The 25639-nt window shown below is 39.0% G+C and overlaps 2 protein-coding genes across 8 annotated transcripts in view; one reads left to right on the top strand and one right to left on the bottom strand.

The window, feature by feature from the left end:
• Nucleotides 1–17716, top strand: part of SETDB2 (SET domain bifurcated histone lysine methyltransferase 2) — a 95931-nt gene extending 78215 nt beyond the window's left edge. The window contains exons 16-22 of the mRNA XM_077158188.1: nucleotides 1011–1057; nucleotides 2805–2866; nucleotides 3559–3625; nucleotides 12135–12281; nucleotides 13573–13704; nucleotides 15141–15212; nucleotides 15461–17716. Of these exons, the coding sequence (XP_077014303.1) occupies nucleotides 1011–1057; nucleotides 2805–2866; nucleotides 3559–3625; nucleotides 12135–12281; nucleotides 13573–13704; nucleotides 15141–15212; nucleotides 15461–15615 (682 nt within the window). The 3' untranslated portion in view covers nucleotides 15616–17716. The remainder of the gene's footprint in view (nucleotides 1–1010; nucleotides 1058–2804; nucleotides 2867–3558; nucleotides 3626–12134; nucleotides 12282–13572; nucleotides 13705–15140; nucleotides 15213–15460) is intronic.
• The window catches only part of RCBTB1 (RCC1 and BTB domain containing protein 1), a 63198-nt gene continuing 52062 nt past the window's right edge, over nucleotides 14504–25639 (bottom strand). For 6 of the 7 annotated variants that reach the window (XM_077158190.1, XM_077158189.1, XM_077158193.1 and 3 more), the window contains one exon: nucleotides 14504–20067. In XM_077158190.1, coding sequence (XP_077014305.1) covers nucleotides 19927–20067 — 141 coding nt within the window. In that variant the 3' untranslated portion in view covers nucleotides 14504–19926. Of the gene's footprint in view, nucleotides 20068–22705 lie in introns of those variants that run through there. The other variant, XM_077158195.1, reaches the window with a different exon arrangement.

Raw genomic sequence — 25639 nt, 5'->3', positions numbered from 1 at the left:
CATTGAACTAATAAATAGGGACACAATAAAATAGTCATTTTTTCCATCATTTCAAGTACCAGGTGAATTTCTACACATTTATAAATTGAATGTAAAATATTTGGTGTGTCCAGGCTCGAGGCATCCTGGAAGCAGGAAGAGGGTTCACTGGAAACAAGCTTGGCCTTGAGCTGATAATTGTTGAAACTGGGTGACCAGTAGAGGCATGGGGGTCCATTATATATTCACAACTTTTGTATATGTTCAAAATTTTCCATAATAAAAAATTTGCACCTGACAAAAGTGCTGAGAGATAACAGAATCCAAAGGGGTGGGGGGGGAGGTGTTGTTCCTGGGAAGGCTCTGTGTGGGAGGTGGAAATTAGTGTAAAATGGGAAGAATTCTTGCATTCCCATTGGCAAGGAGGGAGATGTAGCTGGGGGCTAAGGAGGAAGAAAGGATGGAAGGAAAAATGGGGGCTGAGCAGTTCCTTAAAATTCACTCTCTCCATTTCTTACTTATAGCCTCTATGCTACTCTCTTCTCTTCTAGGGCATTGATCAATTCTAGGGTCTCTGTCAGTCATATCTAAGATCTGGGGGAAATGCCTTGACTTGGAAAATTATTTTTCCCCCAAGTCGATGCATGCAATTTTTTGGCAATTTATTGTCAAAAATCAGCAGAATTTGGTGAACTTGTGGGACATTTGCATGTTTTAGAAGATGTTTGATCTTTAGGCAATTTTATGCAATAAAATCCCACATATCAATTAGTTTTGTTTAAACAATTTAATTAGCAGTCATACCTAATAGAATATATTGATCTTCCTGAGGTTCAGAGAACACAGAAGACATCTGGCAAAACCTCCATCTACACCCAGCGTGGGTCAGTAATTTTACACAGATTTGAACAGCATTTTTCTTTAACAACAAATAGATTAGTTCCATTTTAGAGTTCTTGAAAAAAGACATAATATCTGAAAACTGACATCAAAAAAATATCTAAGTATTCTTTGAAACTGCCTATTTTCAGAGTATTCTGCCGACAACACACTGAATCAGTGATTGACACTTCAAGTGGTAAGTTTCTAAAATTTAGTTTTGCAGATTAAAGAAAGGTAAGCATTTTAGTAAGACATGCAATAGTTTGATTAACAGCCTCACTGATTAAAAACCTGTTTTAGGGTGGGCCACGGTGGCTCAGCAGGCAAGGACGCTTGCCTGCCATGCCAGAGGACCCGGGTTCGATTCCCGGTGCCTGCCCATGTGAAAAAAAAAAAGAAAAAAAAAACCTGTTTTAGAGTTAAGATTTTTTTTTTCTTTTTTGTTTTTGCATGAGCAGGCACTGGGAATCGAACCCAGATCTCCAGCATGGCAGGCGAGAACTCTGCCACTGAGCCACCGTGGCCCACCCTTAGAGTTAAAATTTTATCTGTTTATAAAATTCAGTGGGTAATTTCTTTGCACAGCTGTGTGATATAATTGACTAATTTTTGTTCTTTGTGAACAAGATCTACACTTAGTAAAGCCATTCTCTGGTATCTTCTATCCCCATTACAACCCCAGGACCAAACAGAGATACTGTAAAACGCTTTGACCAAACAAAGATACTGTAAAACGTTACTTCTCTTCTAAAAGAATATCAGAATTTTCTGTAGATGAAATCGGTAAGTTCCCTGAGTGAAAATTTCCTTCGAATGCATTTCAGTTCTATTCAGAGAAAACCAGACCCTGGCTACTTGGAGTGTTGGGTGTATATTGATTTGTGAGGGACCTCAATGTACTGCCAGAAGAGCAGCGTCTTAGTAAAGTCTGAGACGTGCCCTGTGACCTGGAGGTGGTACCTGGCCAGGTTAGTTCTGTGTCATGCTAACCGCATTTTGGGGTGCTAAATGGTGCTCTCTAAACAATAGCTAGACCCTCATTTTTCAGTCATTACCATTCTAGTTTATCAAGAAATAACTGTTAAAATATTGCTGTCCATCAGGTTTACTGACAGAAGATAACGATAACATATTAGGTCAAAAAGCAAATTATAACTGTTTATAATGAACCTCTTCCCAGAGGAAACCATTAGGTTTTGTACGAATTTTTCCAAAATTTTTCTATGTGTATACAGACATACCTACCACTTGACTCTGCTTTTTCCCCTTACTATATCTGAGAGATCAAAATTGGACATAAGTGAATTGGCCTCACTGTTAAAGGCTGTGTAATATTCCATCATAGAGCTGTCCCACAATTTAGTCTCCTGCTTGGTGGAAATTTAGGTTATTTCTATTTTTTTTACTATTAAATTTACTGCGGTTGTTAACATTGTTCTCCATACATCTTTGTGCCTTTATGCCAAGTTTTATGAGGGGAAAAAATATCCTATTAGTAGGATTGCTGGATCAAAGAGAATAAGCAACGAAACGCTGGACAACTGTTGGCTAATTACTTTTCAAAGAGGCAGTGTCAGCAGTACACAGTTACCCAAATATTTGCAAATGTTATATATTAAATGTCTTCATTTTTGTCAACTTGATGGGTGAAAAGTGTGTCTCTGTTAAACTGAGTGAATTTCCCTATCTTTTTGGCTAATTTTATGTGTTTCCCTATGACCCAGTCTGTTCATGGCCTTTTCCCATCTTCCTACTCAATTATTTGTCTCTCTTGTACTGATTTATAAGATCTCTTTATGTGTAAAAATGAATCCTTTATCATATGTTTCAAACAGTTTAAGTTGTACATATCTTTTGACTTGTTCATAACTCTTGGCATATGAGGAGTTTTATATCAGTCTTCGCCTTGATGATTCTAGTTTTTAAAAGATATATATTTTTAGGTAATTCTTCAGGATTGAAAAGAAAAAGAGGAAGGAACAAACATTTCTCAGCAGATATTAAGGTGATTAGAAAGTCCTTATTTTTGCCATTCTGAATTTCTGACTTGTCCTTATGAAATTATTTGAACAGAGAGCATTTGTACACCATCCTTCATTTGTGTTCTCAGCCTAGTGGAGTGGAGACTGATGCCTTTTTAAGGAGAATCCCATAATCAGGAAACTCTTAGATAATTCCTGGTTGACAGAACGATGAGTATTTAGGAAAAGGTGGAAGTGTCTTTGAAATCTAGGCACTTCACTTTCAGAATGTGACGTTCCCCATTCGGAAGCATCTGCTACCAAATGGGAGAGGGTCTGCCCCCACACATGAGGTCTTAGAATGCGTAGAGGGGGCAGCCAAGCATTCTCATGTAACCAAATATTTCTGAAAGTTCTGGTGTATTTTCTAGTGGCAATATCCACACCCGACCTAATTTGTAGCTCAATTTTCCAGATTACTATTACATGTAGTGTATGAACATGTCTTTGGGATTTGAAACAGTGCTTTATACATTAGCTCTTTGAACATAAATAGGAGCCAGCAATGTTTGCTTCATAAATACTCTTGACGTTTGCATCTACAGATGAATATTGAGCATGGCTATCACTATAAACATATTGAATTACATGCAACTAGAGATTGGCTTTCATCTTAAGCAATTTTAAATGCCAGTAGTAAAATCAATATAAAGTAATCTTGATTTTCTCATTCTAGCAGAATGAAGCACTGCCATTCACTGGGTCTGAAGGACAACTGAAGGAAGAGCGTGGCAAGCATGCAGGTTTGCTCTAAGTGCTGTATATAACAAATACGGCCTGCAGTATTTTTCAAAATGATAATCCATGTATTTCAAAGTTAATATCCCTTGTTTTCTTTTAATGGAATTGTATCTATAGTCTTGTATAGTGAAAAGATATACCTGGATAGTCTTGTACAATGGAAAGATATAACTGGATTGATTTGGAGCTAGTCCTTCCTTTGCCCCACATTCCCCCAATGTAGATTTTTTTTTTTAAGGAAACAAACAATACACTTAAAACCACCAAAAATGGATATCTTAGTTAGCTTAACCACAGGCATATTTAAATAAAGTATCCACATAAGCATTGTAAAGCCTGTGTTTGCACAGTAAGTTTCATAAGCCAATTTAAAATTAAGGCAACAAGGAAAAAAATCCCCAAATTCACATAGCAAAGGTCTTAAATTCTACGTATAAAAAACTAATTTAGATACCATTGGATCAGCTGTCAAAACTGTGAATATTCTCAAAATATCAGGTAGAAAGTTCTTATAAGTATCTGCATTGCTACAGTAATGACTTATGTTACTAAGTGTTTTCCTGATTTCAGGAAAATGTAAAAATACAAATATTTTTACAATTAACATATGGAAATCTTAACCACCTAAAATGGATTTGGTTAGCTTATCCATAGGCATATTAAAAAATATCTAGAGGAATATGCAACTATGTGATGATATTGTGAATTGCTGAGTGTATGTGTTGGGAATGTTTGTGTTTCTTGTAATTTTTTTTTCTACACTTTTCTCCATGCCTCTCTCTTCTTTTTGTATCTGACTCTAGTGCTTCCTTTAGTATTTCTTGCAGAGCTGGTCTCTTGGTCACAAATTCTCTCAGTGACTTTTTGTCTGAGAATGTTTTAATTTCTCCCTCATTTTTGAAGGACAATTTTGCTGGATATAGGAGTCTTGGCTGGCAGTTTTTCTCTTTTAGTAATTTAAATATATCATCCCACTGTCTTCTAGCTTCCATGGTTTCTGCTGAGAAATCTACACATAGTCTTATTGGGTTTCCCTTGTATGTGATAGATTGTTTTTCTCTCGCTGCTTTCAAGATCCTCTCTTTCTCTTTGACCTCTGACATTCTAACTAGTAAGTGTCTTGGGGAACGCTTATTTGTGTCTAATCTCTTTGGGGTGCGCTGCACTTCTTGGATCTGTAATTTTAGGTCTTTCATAAGAGTTGGGAAATTTTCAGTGATAATTTCTTCCATTAGTTTTTCTCCTCCTTTTCCCTTCTCTTCTCCTTCTGGGATACCCACTACACGTATATTTGTACGGTTCACATTGTCCTTGAGTTCCCTGATACCTTGTTCAAATTTTTCCATTCTTTTCCAGATAGTTTCTGTTTCTTTTTGGAATTCAGATGTTTCATCCTCCAAATCACTAATTCTATCTTCTGTCTCTTTAAATCTGTCATTGTAGGTATCCATTGTTTTTTCCATCTTTTCTACTTTATCTTTCACTTCCATAAGTTCTGTGATTTGTTTTTTCAGTTTTTCTATTTCTTCTTTATGTTCAGCCCATGTCTTCTTCATGTCCTCCCTCAATTTATTGATTTCGTTTTTGAAGAGGTTTTCCATTTCTGTTCGTATATTCAGCATTAGTTGTTTCAGCTCCTGTATCTCATTTGAACTATTGGTTTCTTCGTTTGACTGGGCCATATGTTCAATTTTCTGAGCGTGATCCGTTATCTTCTGCTGGCGTCTGGGCATTTAGTCAGATTTCCCTGGGTGTTCGACCCCACAGGTTGAAAGATTTTTCTGTGCAATCTCTGGGTTCTGTTTTTCTTATCCTGCCCAGTAGGTGGCGCTCGTGGCACACGTTTGTCTACGGGTTCCACCAGTGAAAGTTGCTGTGGGTCCTTTAACTCTGGAAAATTCTCGCCGTAGGGAGGTTCGGCAGCCGAAGCGTCTTGGAAGAATGCCAGCCGGCCTGGGGTTCTGAATGCGGGGAGGGTCGCTGGCTGCCGCAGCATGGAAGAGCGTCCAGCCGAATTAGCTAGTCGGCCCGGGGCGCCAAGCGTGGCGGGAGGGCGCCAGCTGTCGCAGCCCGGGAGAGTGCACTGTTCCCAGCTGGACGGGGGAGTCACGTGTTTGGAAGGGATCCCCCGGTCACTGTTCTCCGCAGTCTGGGGATTTCCGACCCAACTATCTCAGTTGTTCCGGGGGGCCTCGCGTGGTGGGGGCACCAGCCGCCGCGGCCTAAGGGGACCGCCTGTCCAATTCTACCAGCTGGCCTGGGAAGGTGGAAGGGAGGGACTCTGGTCGCTTGCCGTCCCACCCAGGAAAGCCCGTGCCCCTTGGTGATCTCACCGGAGCTGGTTCTCCCAGATAGTCAGCCGTTCCAGGATGGGGTACGCCGTCCCTTTGATCTCCCTCGTGGCTCCGGGAGCTGCTCTGTATTATCTCCACTCCCCCAGTAGCTGTTCTGGAGGAGGAAAGGTGAGGGCGGCAAGGCTGTCGAGGCTGGTGGCGGAGGAGCCGGTGAAGGCGGGGGAAGAGGGCACCGTGCTGGTTGGAGAGCCGCTGGAGCAGGAGGGGAAAGAGGGGGGAGAAGGAGGGCGGGCAGGTCGGCTGCTGCGGGGCCTCTTGTAATTTTTTTTAATTAATAAAAAATTAAAAAAATATATATATCTAAGTTATCTAATCATCATAAAACCTGTTTGTACAAAATGTTTCATAAACCAATTTAAAATTAAAGCAAGGAAGGAAAAAAATCTATAAATACAGCTATCCGAGTTACTTGAATTCTAAATATTAAATAGTATCTTAAATGCATTTGATTAACTATCAGTCCACATGTGTTCTCAAAATATCAACTAAAAAGTTATTACAAATATCAACTTTGCTATCGTAGTGAGCTATGTTACTAAGTATTTTCAAACTGTTAATTTCAGGAATTTATTTTATCTAATATTACTATAACTGCCTATAGGTTTTTTTTTAACCTTTTTTGTTGTAAAATATAACATAGATATACAAAGAAAAGAAAGAAAGACAGCAATAATTTTCAAAGCACACTTCAACAAGCAGCTACAGAACAGTTTCCAGAGTCTGTCATGGGCTACCATGCCCTCTCAGATTTTTCCTTCTAGCTGCTCCAAAACACTGGCAGCTTTATCAGAGTCATAATAATGGAGTCATACAGTATCTGTCCTTTTGTATCTGACTTATTTCACTCAGCAGTGTGTCCTCAGGGTTCATCCATGTTGCCATGTTTTGGGACATCATTTTGTTTAAATGCCACATAATATTTCATCATATGTATATACCACATTTTGTTTATCCGCTCTTCTGTTGAAGGGCACCTGGATTGTTTCCATCCTTTGGCAACTGTGAACAGTGCCGCTCTGAACATTGGTGTACAGAAGTCTGTTCACCTCACTGCCCTCAACTCTTCTGGGTATATACCAAGTACTGGTATTGTCAGGTCATTGGGCAACTCAATATTTAGTTTTTTGAGTCTGAGGAATCTCCATACTGATTTCCACAGTGGCTGAACCATTCTACATTCCCACCAACAGTGAATAAGTGTTCCTATTTCTCCACATCCTCTCCAACACTAGTAGTTTCCTGTTTGTTTAATAGCAGCCATTCTTCCAGGTGTGAGATGATATCTTATTGTTGTCTTGATTTGCATTTCCTTTATAGCCAGTGAAGATGAGCAGCTCTTCATGTGCTTTTTAGCCACCTGTATTTGCTCTTCAGAAAAGCGCCTATTCATTTCCTCCACCCATTTTATAATTGGTTGGTTTGTTCTTTTGTTGGTGAGCTGTATAATTTCTTTATGTACACAAGATATCAAGCCTTTATCTGATATGTGGTTTCCAAATATTTTCTCCCATTGAGTTGACTGCCTCTTCACCTTTTTAACAAAGTCCTTTGAGACACAGAAGCTCTTCATGTTAAAGAGTTCCTATTTGTCTATTTTTTCTTTCATAGTTTGTGCTTTAGGTGTAAAGTTTAAGAAGCTACTTCCTATTACTAGATCTTGAAGATATTTCCCTACATTTTTTTTTCAAGAAGTTTTATGGTACTGGCTCTTATTTATGTCTTTGATCTATTTTGAATTAATTTTGGGGTAGGCGTAAGGTAGGGGTCCTCTTTCATTCTTTTGGTGATTGAAATCCAGTTCTCCCATGCCCATTTATTGAAAAGACTATTCTGTCCCAATTCAGTGGATTTGGGGGCCTTATCAAAGATCAAATGTCCATAAATTTGGTGGTCAATCTCTGCACTCTTGATTCTATTCCACTGGTCACTCCTTTTGTCTTTGTGCCAGTGCCATGCTGTTTTGACAACTGGGGCTTTAGTATAAGCTTTAAAGTCAGGAAGTGATAGGCCTCCCAGTTCATTCTTCTTTTTTAGGATATCTTTAGCTGTTCAAGGTCTCTTTCCCTTCCATATAAATTTGGTAACCAGTTTTTCCAAGTCTTTAAAGTAGGTTGTTGGAATTATTATTGGTATTGCATTGAATCTATAGATCAGTTTGGGTAGAACTGTCATCTTGATGATAGTCAACCTTCCTATCCATGACCATGGATTTATCTTTCCATCTATTTTGGTCATTTTTTATTTCTTTTAACAATTTTTAAAGTTTTCTGTGTATAAGTCCTTGACATCCCCGAGTAGGCTTATTCCTAGATACCTAATTCTTCTGGTTGCTATACTGAATGGAATTTTTTCCTTAGTTGTTACCTCAGATATATCATTGCTTATGTACAGAAACATTATTGATTTTTGTACATTAATCTTGTATCCTGCCACTTTGCTGAATTTGTTGTTAGCTCAAGTAGTTTTGCTGTAGATTTCTTAGCAATTAAGAAATTGCTTAGAAATTTTTCTAATTATAGGATCATGTCATCTGCAAATAATGAAAGTTTTACTTATTTCTTTCCTATTTGGATGCCTTTTTTTCTTTCTCCTAATTGTTCCAGCTGGTGGTTCTAATACAATATTGAATAATAGTGGTGACAATGGGCATCCTTGTCTCATCCCAGAGCTCAAGGGGAATGCTTTCAATTCCTCACCATTAAGCATGATGCTGGCTATGGGTTTTTCATATATGCCCTTTATGATATTGAGAAAGTTTCCTACGATGCCTAACTTTTGGGGTGTTTTTATCAGGAAAGGATGCTGGATTTTGCCGAATGCTTTTTCAGTATTGATCAATATGATCATGTGATTTTTCCCTTTTGATTCGTTAATGTGCTGTATTACATTGATTGATTTTCTTATGTTGAACCATCCTTGTGTTCCTGGTATGAATCCTACTTGATCGTCATGTATAATTCTTTTAATGTGGTGTTGGATATGATTGCTAGTATTTTGTTAAGAATTTTCGCATCTATGTTCATTAGGGAGATTGGTCCATAGTTTTTTTTCTTTTATCATGTTTATCCAATTTTGGTATTAGAGTGATGTTAGCTTAATAAAGTGAATTAGATAGCATTCCTTTTTCTTCAGTTTTTTGGTAGCGTTTGAGCAGGATTGGTGTTATACTTTTGGGGGGGGGGGGGTTGTTTGTTTGTTTTGGCATGGGCAGGCTCCGGAAAATGAACCTGGGTCTCTGGCATGGCAGGTGAGAATCTGCCACTGAGCCACCGTTGCCCACCCAGTGTTAGTACTTTTTGAAATGTTTGATAAAATTCTCCTGTGAAGCCATCATGTCCTGGGCTTTTTTGTGTGGTAAGATTTTTTATATATAACTTTTTTTTTTTGCATGAGCGGACACCAGGAATCGAATGCAGGTCTCCAGCATGGCAGGCGAGACTTCTGCCTGCTGAGCCACTGTTGCACTGCCCTATATATAACTTTTTTTATTGTATAATATAACATATATAAAAGCAAAGAAGGGCAGGCAACGGTGGTTCAGTAGCAGAGTTCTCACCTGCCATGCTGAAGACCCAGGTTCAGTTCCTGGTGCCTCCCCATGTAAAAAAAAAACAAAAAAAGACAATAGTTTTCAAAGTACAGTTCAATAAGTAGTTACAGGACAAATCTCAGAATTTGTCATGGGCTATCATACGATCCGCTCAGATTTTTCCTTCTAGCTGCTCCAGAATATAGGAGGCTAGAAGGCATATTTTTTTTATCATCACCACTGACATTTTTTTCTTTTTTGTGAAAAATAACATATATAGAAAAAAGCAATAAATTTCAAAGCACAGCACCACAATTAGTTGTAGAACATATCTCAGAGTTTGACATGGGTTACAATTCCACAATTTTAGGTTTTTATTTCTAGCTGCTCTAAGACATTGGAGACTAAGAGATACCAATTTAATGATTCAGCAATCATGTTCATTTGTTAAATCCTATCTTCTCTGTTTAACTCCATCATCACCTTTGATCTTTCTGTCCTTTCTTTAGGGGTGTTTGGGCTATGGCCATTCTAACCTGTTCATGTTGGAAGGGGCTGTCAGTAATGTGGTAGGGAGATGGAACTAACTGATGTTCTGGAGAGTCTGGGTTAGGTTTCAGGACTTATCTGGACCAGGGACCCATCTGGAGGTTGTAGGTTTCTGGACAGTTACTCTAGTGCATGGAACCCTTGTGAAATCTTATATAGTGCCCTAGGTGTTCTTTAGGATTGGCTGGAATGGTCCTGGTTGGGGGTTGGCAGGTTATGATAGGTAGCAAGGTCTAACTGAAGCTTGCATAAGAGCAACCTCCAAAGTAGCCTCTTGACTCTATCTGAACTCTCTCTGCTACTGATACTTTATTAGTTACACTCCTTTCCCCCTTTTTGGTCAGGATGAAATAGTTGATCCCACGGTGCCAGGGCCAGATTCATCCCTGCTCTCCCATGCTGCCAGGGAGACTTTCACCTCTGGATGTCATGTCTGTGGAAGTTTTTTGATGGCTGAATCCGTCTCTTGTCTTTCTTATCAGCTGACAGGACCCCCTTTAGTATTTCTTGTAGAGCTGGTCTCTTTTTTACCAGTTCTCTCAATCTTTGTCTTTGAAGATTTTAATCTCTCCCTCAATTTTGAAGGGTAACTTGGCTAGATAAAGAATTCTTGGTTGAGAGCCTTTCTCATTCAGGATCTTAAAAATATCAATACCCCTATTGCATGGGTATGGTGCCTGTTGAGTAGTCTGAAGTCAGTCTGATATATTTCCCCTCATATGTAGTAGATCGCTTTTCTTGTGCTGCTTTCAGGACTTCGTTTCTATTCAACACCTGACAGTCTGATTAGTATGTGTCTAGGACTGAGCCTGTTCAGATTTATTCTATTTGGAGTTTGCTGGGCCTCTTTGATTTGCATATCTGCATCTTTTATAGGGATTGGGAAGTTTTCTCCAACTATTATCTTCAACTAACTTTCCCAACTCTTTACTCTTCTCTTCTCTTTCTGGGGCAGCAATAATTCTTATTTTGTGCGCCTCTTGTCCATCATTTCCCTAAGATCCAGTTGCATTTTCCATCTTTCTTGCCATTTGTTCTTTTGTGTGCTCTAGTTCTATTGTTCTATCTTCCAGCTCACTTATTCTTCCTTCTGCTTCTTCGAATCTGCTATCGTATGTCTCCAATATATTATTTATTTGGTCTATTGTGTCTTTCACCTCTGTGAGATCTGCCATTTTTCTCTTTAACCTCCTGAAGTCTACTTTATGCTCTCTATTGTCTTTTTGATAGCCTTTATTTCTTTACAAATATCCTAGAGTGGTTGTTCCATATTCTGTGTCCCCTCTGGAGTTATGAGTTGGTCATTTGGCTGGGCCATTTCCACTTGGATTTTTGTGTGCTTTGTGATTTTTTTTGTTGTGTTCGGGGCATTTGATTATCTTGATATGGTTATTATGCAAATTGGCTTCCTTCACTTTTCTAAAGTTTTTGTATTTACTTAGCTTTTGCTAAATGTTTCCTTTGGCACTTTGTTGGTTATTCTCTGCCAAATCAAGATTCAAATCTCATGGAGGGGGTACAATTCAATCGAAGCATCTATTATAAAGTAGATCAGGGTGCATGGGCACTCTGGTGGCAGAATGGCTGACCACCATGCAGGAAACCCATGCTAAACTCCCAGCCTATGCACCAAAAAAAAAAAAATAATGGGGAAAAAGAGATAGTAAAATAATATAATAAAAATATGAAACAAAAACAGGAGCCACAACAAAACACACCTCAACAATAATGGGCACCAGAATCAAAAGGAGATACCCCAGGATGGGAGTGAAGTCAGGCTGTTACCCACCAGAGGGAGATAAAATTTAAGAGAAAAATAGTAATAAAAATAAATGAAATGGAATAATAAAAAGTAATATGTGGAATAGAAGGTAGAAAATGAGTAAAAATAAAATATAAAATATCTATAAAAAATTTAAAGTGAAAAAGGATAATTATATTACTAATAAAAATGAACAGAAAGAATATGTTTTAAAAGGGGGTGAATAAAAAAGAATATTAAGAAAAGAATTAAAAAATAAATATAAAGACCTAGGCAGATAGGGAGTTAGCTTGCCTGCACTTACCCATTCTCCCCAGCAGGTGGCGATAGTGAGGCGCCTTCTCCCTCAAGATCTCCCCCCTGTCTTGTGCAGCCGACCTGCACGTCTACCACCTCCGGCCAGCAGATGGCGCGTGGGCCTCCTCTCCCCTCAGCCCCGCCCCTCCTGGCTGGGACCACCGCAGGTTGGTGTGCTCCGCAGGGGGCTGCTCAGCAGGGGGGGCTACTCCGCCTGGGCCGGCAGGCCTGCACATGCACTGGTGGGCCCGCCACACACCGTGACTGGGGGCAGATTTTCCCACATCGGACCAGGTGATCACTCCCCCCACCCTGCGGTGGACATTTGCTGGCCTCTGGGTTCCCGGCGGGCACTGCCCACCACGGCGACGTGGGGCGGTCCCCCAGCCGGCAGCCTGGGGCTAGGGCCGGGAGGTCAGTTCCCTTCAGTCGCACCTCCCCAGTGCACCGCAGCTCGTCCGGTGGGGATCACCCTGCCCTGACCCACTCACTCTCCTCCGATCTTCCTCCCCCCAAAAACTGCATAAGGACCCCCCAGATTACTCACAGCCCGGGACCTGTGGTCCTGGGCATTTTCTCCCCGTCGCCTATCTTGTTTCACGGAGCAGAAAAGAATTCACTCCAGTCTGGCCCACCATCTTCTCGGAGACTCCCCACAATGTAGATTTCAACAAAGTTTTGCCAGTCCTGAATTAATTTTGTAGAACTATTGCTTACTTCTGGATGTAAAATCCTGTCTCTTCTTCAGTCTTTGAAAATTCTTGGTTTTCGCCCCCCCCCCCCCCCTTTTGTGGACAAAGTTGTAAATATTGAGTGTATTTTACACTACCTTCTGTGAAGGAGAAATAAAATATCATGGCTCGTGCCTTTAAGACTGTAGTAGGAAGAGTAAAAATCTTTTATCATATCTATCCTCTCCCATAGTCCTCACTATCAAAATAACTGGGGTTGGGATGGTCCATTTGCCCTTCAATGTTTAAAAAAAGAGGAGGTACTTGCTAATCCAGAAGACTGGGGTTGCCCAAACTCAGAATCCAGGGAAACACCACCCCTGCACACATGACCCTCCAGCACGCAGAAACCAGCAAACTGTAGCTTCCTGTTCTTTAAGGAAATGGACGTTCCATGGCAACTCATAGTAACTGAGACACAAGACAGTGACAGAGATCTGGCAGCTCAAAGATTTGAGGCTAACATGAACATCCTCTTGATTCAAAAAGTTACTCCACAGTCATTTTTATTCTTCTCTTCACTTCTTGTAACATTTCATTCATTGTGTCAACTGGCAAAAATGGACTGTGAGGAAAGTACAATTAATTGAAGATAGACAGATGCTGTATTATTTTATTAATTAGACTCATTCACATCTAGGCAAGATGTGAAGGGGCCTTTAAGTGATTCATGACAGGTGACCTAAGGCAGGCCATTTCCTTCAGAAATGTTTTTTCTTGTTCCTAGAGACAATTATGAAAGCTGCTTTTCTCAAGAAATGTAAAGAAGCGGGACTTCTGAACGACTTAATTGAAGAATTATTAGACAAACTTGTTTTCATTCAGGAAAGACTCATGGATGACATCACTTCGGAAGAAGGTACTGGAAGACCAGAATCTCTTCCTACAGAGATTTCTCACAGGCCTGAGTGTAAAACAAAACAAAACCCCCCCCAAAAGTCATTTCTTTTCATTCTATTTCTTTTCCTTCTTTATCTCTTTAAAAATCATTGTATGAGCTCTGCAGTCTTTCATAAGTCAACAGAATGTGAGTAATTCATAAACTTGATAATTTAATAAAAAGTACCCAATGCCCTGAAAGTTGTGGTAAGTTTTCTAGAGTGCATAACTGAAGCTGAACACTAAGAGAATGGGTGCGTTCTCAACTGGATTCAACCACACGTCTCCCCCACCCTACTCCCAGCCTCACACACGTGTTAACATCTGAGAATGGTGCTGTTGGTTTTCATTTAACTCACACTCTGTTCCTTAAAAGGCTAAGTGTCTTTTCTCATAATGTTAAAGTTTAATGTATGTTGCTGGCAGCCATCTTCAGGAGGAAGCAGTGCCTTGATGATGCCTTGATTTGTACATTTTCCTAGACTCAAAATTTTAAGCTAATAAATCCCCATTGTTTAAGCTGAACCATTTCATGGTATTTGCTGAAGCCGCCTGGGAAACTAAACAGAAAGGAACCTAATATTGTAACTTTCATTTCCTCAAAATATATTTTGGTATTTTTATGTAAATTCATATTAGAAAGGACTGATTTTTCTTAACCACATTGGTTATTTTTCTGATTAAAGCACTCATACTGAAAAAAAAAGTTTAATGTACAGAAGAGAAAAGCAATCTTAATGATTGGCTTGACATTTGGTTTATATATATATATATATATATATATATATATTTTTTTTTTTTTTTTTTTTTTTTTTTTTTTTACATGGGCAGGCTCTGGGAATCGAACCCAGGTCTTCAGCACAGCAGGCGAGAACTCTGCCACTGAGCCACTGTTGCCTGCCCAACATTTGGATTAAATATGAACTTTCATAAAGAGCTCTATGGGGTGCCTTCACCTTCTAATAAGCTGTATCATGATCTTAACTAATTCATAAGGAATATTTTGGCAGTCTGTATTGTAGGCAACAGTGTAAAACACACATTGTGTGAGAGATCATTTTCTATAGGTCAAAACTGAGAAGTGAAGAGTAAACATGCCCCAAAGCTCAGTCATTACATTCTTTAGTTTGCTTATTCTTTTCTATAGACCTGCACTTCTTAAACTTGAGCTTGTTAAAGCAGAGATGGCTGGGCCCCACCTCTGGAGGTTCTGGTTCAGCAGATCTGCAATCAGGGTGAAGACGTTGCATTTCTAATAATTCCCTGGTAATGCTGCTAACGCTGTAGAATCACAATAGATGACTGCTTTGTTGACTTTTCTTATTTTGGGTTATTTTCTGAGGTGTTTTATTATACATTTATTTTAAATATGTAATTTAAACTAAAATTAATGCTGAAATGTTTTTCTCTCTCCAGACTATGAAGAAATTGGGACTTCGCTTTTTGACTGTAGACTGTTTGAAGACACATTTGTAAAATTTCAAAGAGGTATGCGAGTTATAAAATTACCTTAGTTTAGAAATACTTATCATATACTGAAATATACTATACAGCTGATAAAATCATAATTTAGAAGAGCATGCACTGTATTATTAAATGAAAAAAAGGTCACTGCAATATGGGGTTGTCAGTCATTTGGGGTACAGCATTTGCATGTGAAATGGACTAGAAAGGGTATATTATTTGTAATAAAACTACTGAGTAATCTGAAATCACTTGATTTCTTCTTCTCATAGCAATAGAGAATAAAATTGATCAGTATGAAAAACAGCAGCAGGAGCTGAAGAAAGAGATCAAGTTACTTCAGGACTTGAAACAAACCTTGGGTCCTCTTCAGGAAAACCGAGGCCTCGGGTCAAGTTCCACATCAGTATCTTTCCTGTCTTCTTAAGGATTTCCATTCCCTAACCCAGGGACCCAGGCAAAACTGCCAGCAGGCTTAAAACCAGAGGCCTGCCTATGAAAGCCACAGTCTTTGGAATAGGCTTCTCATCCTCTCTGTTCTGCAAACTGCTGCCCAAGCAGCTCTGATCGGTTCTTGCAGACTGACATCTGATGCCTGCCCGGTGTTCCATGCCTTTCCCTTATGAACATCTCACTTCTTCCCCTATTGCTCCTCTCCAATAAAATGCTTCTGAGGCTCCTATCTCCCCTAGCGTCTGCACTTCAGACCCATAGGGGCTTTGCAAATCCTCCTCTGGATTCTCAATAGCTCTTTCACCTTTCTCTCCCTGCTCCTCCTGGCAGAGCTCATTTTAACAGTTCCCCCACCCGGCCCACGTTAGAGTGCCTTCCTTCATATCACTTAACACACAACTGGCTGAATTGTGCATGACATCATTAGCAAATAGCTCTTCTAGGACAAAACCTCCCTATCTGCTTTTGGCTCAACAGTGTTCTTCTGTTTTGCTTGCTCTCACATCCCCAGCACCAGTTATAACACGCTCAATAGATGTTTGCTGGATAAATGCAGATGCTTATGTTGAGGGACTAGTCCCTGCCTCTGATTTCTCTGGGGTATAAATTAGTTGAATGTACTCCTTTACTTCTGCCAGATTTGCCTGTCTTCAGGTCACAGAAAGTCTGCTTTTTAAAGTTCTTTTCAGCTGCAGATATCACCCGGGCATCTGTCGTCTTCAAAACAAACACTGACATTTAAAACTGGACTCCTGACTAAAACCAGCAGTGGGAATGTACAAGATGGAAAAGAATCAATAGTTAAGATTTCTTCAACCTAACAATATAAAAATCAAAATTTTATGCCTGCAGCTCCATATCTGATCTCTGAAAATGTCATATTCTCACTTCTGATTTATCATAGCTCTTCGATTAATTAAAATGTTGCCTTTTCAAATGGGTTTGAGCTGAGTCCCCAGCATGGCATCTGGCACATAATAACTACTCACAAGTTATTTGTTGAAGGAACATGAAATAGACTGAAAGAACAGTCCATTACTGTAGTTGTGGCAGTTTCACCTGAGGGACAAACCTAACTCTGTGGGTTTCACCTGCACATCAGAACCAGGTGGGGCACTTTGAAAAAAAGTACAGACCCACTGAATACAGATTTCCACAGGTCTATGATTATTATAATTTCAACTTCCTCCCCTAATGTTACATTTGATGACAAACTTATCTAGGTAATAGTTTTGATATCATGATTTTTATTAAAAATTTGTTTCCCACTTTACTTTCAAACTTTATACACACAGCAAGTAACTTGGAACGAGGCAGCAACACGTGTCTGGGAATCACAAAGTAGGCAAGTGTTGGGCCAACTGTTAAAACAGATCTGGGTTTCAACTTTGGCTTTGTCACTTACTACTGGAAAACTTTAATAAAATCATTTAGTCTACCTGAGCCTAACTTTGTTGATTTTATGGGATAAAATGTGGCCACTAAATGAGAAAATACATGCAAAGCACAGGATGCAATGCCTGACGCTGGGGAAAGCTCCATTAACTACGCACATGCATGCACAAGTGTGCCCTCACCAACATCTTCTAACAGGCCCTGGCTTATTTTCTCCACTGTAACCAAACAAACGTGCTGACAGTGAGTTACCCCCCATCTCTAAGCTTTTATTCAAGCTACTTATCCGGTGTTTTGGCAATGAGAGGATGCGTTATGTCCTCCCTACATGCACAAACATTATCTTCAGAATTTCTCCTCATATTAACCTTATTGGTTTTTTTTTTCTCATTACCTATTATGAAAGGCTGTTTATATTGTGTTGTTGGTTCCTTAGCCTGTCTCTCCTCTCTCCTGTTAGTCTATATGTTCCTTGAGGATAGGGATTACATCTTCCCCTAAGCTCATATGTATCCCAAAGAATCCAGGTACATCTTTCTGCTATCACAATTCAACTGTACTATATCTTTCAACAAGAATAAAATCAAAGGATTTCTGTGAAGTAGTATGTATGTGTATGTGTGTGTGTGTGTGTGTGTGTGTGTGTGTGTGAGCACATGTGTAAGCCATGGTGGTACCTGTTTTTAGCCTGTTATCTAAGAATTGCATTGGGTGGGGGAAAGGGGTGAGGGAGAAACTACATGCTTTTTTAACAGATTTCTTTATTAATAGTCATTCTAAACATTACATAAATACAGTCTGTGTATGGACTAGAGTATCAAACATTGATCCAGTAAGAAGTTCAAGAGTACATTTAAGGGCTTTTTTAAGAAATGTGAATACTTTGGATTCCATTATTACATCAGACAAAAAAAAATCTATTTGAAAAATAGCCTTCATTTCCTGCTTTGAGGAACAACAAAACCAGAAAAACAAGAGAGCGTACTTAAAAAAAAAAGATACTTGGGGACTTTTTGAAGGACTTAGTCCTCTTCTTTCCACTATCATACGCACACAGAGTGCTCAGTAATCTAGTATGAGAAGTGGTCCTTCACCTTTATTAGGAACTCAAATATTTGTTGAACGAATCGACTAATCTATGGAAATGGATCTACTACTTCAAGTTGTGCTTTTTTGAAGAACTTTGTTTTTTTCAAGTAAGAGCGATAGTAAACATATGAAGGCCTCATTTTATTCAGATCATAAGCCAACAGTAACTGGTACAAACACAAGCCATCATCATAGTGCTACTAATCAAGTTAATGTGCCTTTATCAACCTGGTGAGGAAACGTCTATCACGCTGCAGGACAAACTCTGACCTAATAGTTCACTGGGCTTCAATCACTTACAATATTAAGTCAAGAGAGGCTGGGACTTCCAGGTTGTATTTATTTTGCCTATGCATGAATTCCTATGTTTAGGGCCTCATTCCTGCAACCCCACAATTAAAATCACCGCTGGTAAGTAGTAGCTGCAGCGTCTCCCACCCCCTTGTTAGTTTGGCTGTGAAAATGGGTTTAGACTCCAAATTTAGGGAAGGGGCTTCCAAGCAGGAAATAAAAATCACTAAGAGAACTCACAAACAGAAATGGGTTGGTGGACCAAAAAAAATAAAATAAAACTATTCTTAAAGCAAATCCAATGGGATACATAAGATAGAACTCCAAGCTGAAAACTCCTAAATCCCAAAGTCACGTTTCATAATCTGACCGGAAATGACAGAGCAGCTGTTTCTTTAAATTGAATCCTTCCAGGAAATCCTTATCTTCGATGCTTTTTCTAAGTTAATTTTTACTAAATATTATACCTAAAGCAATCAAAAGTGAAAGTTGGTGAGTCTTCAACTAAGCAAATCTGTGATGGTATCTGGCTTAGATAAAATAGGTAAAGCAAATTTCACTAAATCCTATAAGAAAGTTGGTTTCAAGAACCACTTCTTCAACTCATGTGTAGCAGATCTGATGATCAAGCAGCTGAAGTCTAGGAAGGCAAGAGTATATTGAACATGTCATTTTTCCTTTCCTGAGTCAGCACTTATAGACGAAGAGGTAGGGGCGGGAGGGCAATTTCAACTTAAATTCTCAAATCTTTCCTTAATAAATTAAAACAACATTGGGGAAGGGGTGGAGAGTCTACTTTATAAAATGCCCCCCTCTCTCCAAAGATTCATTATCAACTTTTAAATGGATAGTTCTAAATGACTACTTTTTATGTGCACTTAAATCTTTGCTAACCTAGGAATTTATCTTTACATAATTCTCATTTCAACAGGTTTAACTCAGGTTATGCTGAGTAATACTTTGATGTCATGAAGTTAACAACAAGTCGCCAGAGCAGAAGCGCACCGACAAAAGCCTCCATCTAACTCTGCCCTCACAGTGACGTTACTGAACTACCCGCAGCCCGTTCAAAAGCCCCTGGGTCAGCATCTCTAATTCACATGAAGTTTATATCTCATAATGCATGAAATATTACAACTCCTGGCATCAAAAGGGTTGACGAGATGAGACCCCTGAGAGTCGCTTCCAATACCCCCTTTCCAAGGCTCAGAAGTTCCTCCAATAAAAAACAAACAAACAAACAAAAAACCCAGATAACTTTCACCCTTTTAAAAGGTGCCAGCCCAAATGTAAGTAAGGTCACATTTGAAATACACATATCTGGAAGCAAGGTGTATAAACGGGTTCCAGAAGAGCTAGACGTCCTTCGCATGGTCCCACACAGAGAACTGTGTCTCAAGTGGAAAAGCAACCTGACTTCTTTTTTACCTGCAGAATCAGACCACTGGCAGAACACCAACCAGACACACGACCACCAGTGCCCAGGGCACAAAACTCACAGCCTCAGGCTTCAGTTCTTAAAGGCTCCACATTTACTGGCTTTAGCAATGAACTCCTTCAGCAGAGGGCCGTCCATTTGCCAAAACGCTGCAGTCTGTGTGACTTCTGTCAAATGATTGATGCAAAACTTAAAGCAGAATTCTTCTAAATCCTGGACACACATGACAAAAATAAAAACAAGAAGAGGCCTTTTTAAGTTTGCTTTGGTAGAAGGACTTCTCTCCAAACCCCTCACCCCTACGATCTTGCCCTTCCCTAGAAAAGACATTTGAGAGCCTGCAAACCTCCAACTGGGCAAACAGGCATGAAGGTGGCAGAAGACACACACTATTTGCTCCACCACACAGGAAAAGCTGGGGTTCCCCTGACTCAAGTCTGACTCTGCAAAATACACACACACCCAATGGGGGGGGGGGAGGTGCTGAGGGAGTCCCTCCCTGGTTATCAGTAGCCTAGCATACTCCAAAACTTGGTTAAGAAAGCAAAGAGTGCTTTAGCCCACATCACAGGTTTTGTCACATTCAAGCAATTTAGGGAAAAGAATTAAGATGTGGGTTATTCCATTTAAAGAAGAGAGGCTTTAAGAAATAGAAAAGTGATGAAGATGAAGTGATGAGATGTGGTTAACCAAAAGTGACATATTTTAAAAAATTTCAAAAATCATTTTCATGCTCTTCTAAAAAACAAGCTTTCATTTTCAAAGCCATATGGAATAAGGAATGACAACTTCCACCACACTAATTCCTCAGGTAACTGACCAGATGGAAGTATATTCACAGACTGGACGTTTTGGTCAGATAAATGGAAGTTCCAACTACTAACATTTAGAATTAACATGTACAAGTGGTAAACCAAACAAATTTTAAAATCTATTTCTGTCTACACTAATGTAAACTTTCATCTCCAGCAAAACTCGACTATAATATTGTTTGTTCCTTCCAATGTTGGAACACATTATCTATAAAATCAATTATGTGGCCTGGGATATACAAAAACTAAAGATATAAAAGCAAATCACAAGCTCTTATAGCAAATAGCTTGCTTTTTTTTTTTTAATCACTTGGCCAGATGGTGAGTCCCACACCAAAGGTTAGTGCTCAGGGTTCCACTGAAACAGGAGCTCAACAAAATCTGAACTGCAGGGTCCCGACTTCAAGTTTCCTGCCACCATGAAGTGGGAAGTTAGGGCAGAGCAGACAGAGCCGACACAAACATACAGAGACCTGCCACCTCTGCTTTCTCAGCACAGGCCTCTGCAAGTAAACGTTCCTTATTCTCAGGGCCCATCTGTCCTGGTTGGATGATGCCCTAGGATTTACTCAGGAAACTCACCCAGTCATTTATCCACAAAAGAGAGAAATCACACCTAATGTGTATCAGCCTGCTGCTACCATAAATTTTGCTTTTTTAGATAATTCAAAATGCACTTTAAATGTTAAAACAATCTCTGGACCCACGTTTTTAGTATGAGATTTCCAGGTCTCTGCCCACCAGTGTGCCAAGTGGACAGCTGAACACTTTTGTGTTGTGTGTATTATAATAAATTAAAAGATGAAATGAGAGGAAACATACTGTCTTGGATCATTATTAAAGAAAATGCACTGCTTTGTCTTAATAATTAATAAATAGCTCTTGGGACTCAATTATATTCCACAGGGAGATGAAAGTTATTTAGTTACCAGGAATAGAAAACTAGTTTATCTAGACAGAGCTTAGAAAGAATGATAAGATCCTCCTTAGCCAGGCAGGAGCACAAGAAGTTTTCAACCATATAATGTTTCAGATAAAGACCTTTAAAAATGAAGACTTTTAATTATATAATTTCAAATTCACCAAAAAGAAGAATGCACTACACTCTGGCATCGTAAAACCTTTATCACTTCTGTATCTATCAATTTGGAATTCAAGATCATTAAAGCACACATGAAAGAGTTTATTTAGCTTACTAATTTTGCAGAGGTTATCTGGAGTATAAGCTTTAAGAACTTTTTTCATGGTACAGGTACACAAGCAGTGCTTCAAATTATGGATCACCTCCGTCCATTTATGAAAACAATTCTATCACACTAGTCTTCCCTTTCCCTCCAATTATTTTGAGTGGTGGGATATCTCAGCATGTAAAAATATTTAACAGTTTTAAACATTAGAAGTCTAAAGGACACTGAAAATAATCTAAATCTGTGTTTTTAAAATAACTAATTGAATCTTGGTGAAGGCGGATCAATAGAGAAGGAAGCAGAGGATGCACTTGGGGAGATAAAAACTGAACTTTGGAAAGTGTGATTTACATGACTCAGAGCCATGTGCCTCTGGTGAGTGAACTGTAGAACCACCCTTCTGAGAAGTAACTCTAATACTCTAAGACCTCATAAGACCTGTTCACCTCAATTTGCAAATGACATCTTCAATTACCTAGACAAAAAATAGAACTCTTAACCCAGTAATAAGTTAACTGGAACAAGATTGCTGGGCTAAAATAAAGCATTTCCAAGGAAGATAAGAAGTTCCAGCAGATGAAAAAAGTTTACAGAAAAAAAGTCTTTTCAAGGTCAATAAAACAGGAAGGTAGTAGGAGGGTGTGAAATCAGGGGATCTAATATGGGCTTCTTGAAACAAATCTCCACGTTTATGAGATTCTGTGGTGAAAACTTTTATTACATAGTTCTGAGACAAAACAGATAAAATATCAGATTTATTGTAATTAGCAAGGAAGACCAATGTAAAAATTTGCTAATTGTGAAATAATTTATAAATTCCAAATCTTTCAATGTTTAAATTAGATTATTCTAATCATTACATACACTCTGAATTAAGTTGTTTTCTTTCCATGATTGTCTTTAGTAACAAAACACAACACAGAATATTGATGGTCTTAATATTTACAATTAAAACAAATGCTAATTCAGCCTTTAACAGAGTTTACAGCCAGCTGGAATTCCAGAGCTGAGAACACTGAGTGCTGGGACTTACTACAGAATACTATTTGACCAGGGTGTGTGGAGGCCCACCTGAAAGTTGTCTCACAAGCTGCCCGAGATGCACTGCAGATGGCAAGAGGTGGCAAACCACCCCAAACCTTCCGTGAAAGTAATTACAGAAACACCCCTGCCCAAGACCCACAGCTATCATTCACGTTACAGTATGCCAAGAGAAAAATATTCCACATCAAAGAGATTTTTGGTTTTGTTTTTTAGAATCTACTCAAATGTCTTACCATGTAGGGAAAAATACATATTTTTCTCTGACTACACAAAAAAGACATTTTACAGCCTAACTGATCATGGAAAACCTATTCTGGCCCTCTGAAAGGAGAAAAAATTCTGACCTGCTAGCTTTAATGCAGGTAATATCCCAAATCCATCTTGGATTTATATTCCTGGGCTCATATTTATTACTTCCCACTAAAAGCAAAAGCATAAGAAAAAGGCTGCTCAGTTGACAGGATTTCCTAGAAATTTTTTTACTCTGGTTAAACAAATAATACTTCCTAGCTGGTTCTCCCAGTGTTCCAACACAGAAGACAAAAATCTCCTGATTCTATAGGAACAGTAGAAACAGGAGCATTTCAATATTTTTACAATATGATACTGGATTATTTCTCTATTTTTATTCACATTTTCTCCCTTGATGTCAATATTTACTCAGGTCTTCAGGGAAGAGAGTAAGTGTTCCTTTTTCAAGTCTTTCTTTAATTTTATAAAACTTGTAGAGAGTTAAACCATGTATTCATAAAGTAAGGGCTCCACAATGATCAGTTCACGTCTTAAAATCCTAATAACTCTGGAGCCAATACATTTTTGGGGGTGGGGGTGGGGTGCACAGTCCAGGAATTGAACTGGGTCCCCTGCACCATGGGCGAGCATTCTACCACTGTGTATCCTAAGTCGGTAAAGTTTTGTTTTTATCTTTGTAAACTTCCTTCATAATTATTTTGTCAAAAGGGGATCTGGAGGAACTGCAACAACTTTTACAGAAAAGAAAAGAAATATGAGAAGCAGGTGGCCCCCATCTTCCTAGCTTTACAAGCCACAGAGTGGAGGAAAAGTAGTCTAGCATCCCAAACCTGCGCCTCTGAAAACACTTTTTGAAGTTAATTTCCAATCTGACTTAGTAGTAGCTTCCCATCAACTAACAGATACAGTAAGTAGGTTTTAGTTTTGTACTCAAAATACCTCATTAATTTATTTACTACATACTACAGCATTAAGGAAATAAAACGTAAAAGTGCATTAGTCAATTTTATAGCTACTAGTAGAAACCAAAAACATACCCCTACACCAGGAAAGAAAGAAATAACAGTGATTATTTTTCTTTCTGCTTCTCTGTATCTTCTAATTTTTCTATATTGAAGGTGTAATAATTGTGGGTTTTGGATTTTTTTCAATGTTTTTAAAAAAGCACATGTTCAAGATGAGGTGTCTCACATCTATTTATCATTCATTTCATTCAATGTATGTTTTTGAGTGCCAACTATGTGCCTGCCCTGGGACAGATGCTGGGGGTCTCCCACATGTGCTGCCTCTCTAAAGGACAGCTTTAATTTGTTATTATTTAGGATGAGAAAAATAGGGGAGAGAATCAACTGGCATGGGTAGACGAGGCAGAGACTTTTCTACAAACTCTACAGAGCAGGTTTTAGCTGAAGGCTGAGGAAGAACTTTTTAGCAACTAGATTTGAGACGTCTGCCCAGGTTTCCTTACTCTAAATCCCAGCGGAGGCCTAGAGCTCATCTGCGGAAAGGAGGTGGACAGATTGCAAAGGTTCTGGAATCAACCACCAAGTATAGAGAAAAGGCTTCAATCCAATTTAAAATTTTCTCACTCAGCGAAAACGGAAAATAGCACTTCTAATAACGAAGTTTATGACGTCACAGGAAGGGTGGTCAAAAAAGAAACAAAACTCCATTTGCTGTTAGAAATCATTTTACTTTGATTGACCCATCTATTGTCAGGCTGCAGAGAAAGTCAGCTATGCTTGACCTTATCAAATATTTATAATCATAATAAAATTTCAAACATAAAAATAGGACGTTTTGAGAATACAAGACACAAGGTCAATTTCAATCTCTGTGATAAATTTGAAGTTATGTCTTCTGCTGCATTTCCAAAGCACCAGCTGCAGATTTTTGTGGGAATCTGATAGAGTTCTCTTGCTAGGTATTCTGCCTTGTCAAGTGACTGACAAAATACCTCTAAGAAGAGACTAACTAACTACCAATTGAGGTATATACCTTAGCTGGGAATTTTGAACCTCTAAGGCTATCCCTTTCTCCCTTTAATTCTCTTCGAATTTGTCAAGTCGACTTGCTCACTCATTATATTCTGAATGCAGTTCAAATATTTATCACCAAATGCCTAAAATATGTCAAGCACTACGGGGTACAGAGATGAACAAAAGTAAAATTCCCAGTAGTGAGGCACTTACAGCTCAATGCTTTGGTTCTTCACCTCAAGAAAATATATTTTAAAACAGAAACACATAATTTCAGACTTCTAGAAGTCCATTCATTCCTAGATCTGCCAGAAAGCCATAAACCCCAGATTAAGAACGCAATACAGTGCAAAAAGAAAGAAAAAACAAAAGAGAGTCCACAGCAGGTTAACACGGGTAATTGTGAGTTATAATTAGGCAATGACAGAATGTCACAGCGCACACACAGAACTCATACAGCAAGCATCCTGGCGTACGGCCGGGTCGAGTCGCGGAGACAGCCTGGTGGGTC

This window comes from Tamandua tetradactyla, chromosome 4, assembly GCF_023851605.1.
Source record: "Tamandua tetradactyla isolate mTamTet1 chromosome 4, mTamTet1.pri, whole genome shotgun sequence".
Classification (NCBI taxonomy): Eukaryota; Metazoa; Chordata; class Mammalia; order Pilosa; family Myrmecophagidae; genus Tamandua; species Tamandua tetradactyla.
The sequence above is the reverse complement of the archived record's forward strand: the minus strand, read 5'-3'. Positions and strand labels throughout refer to the sequence as shown.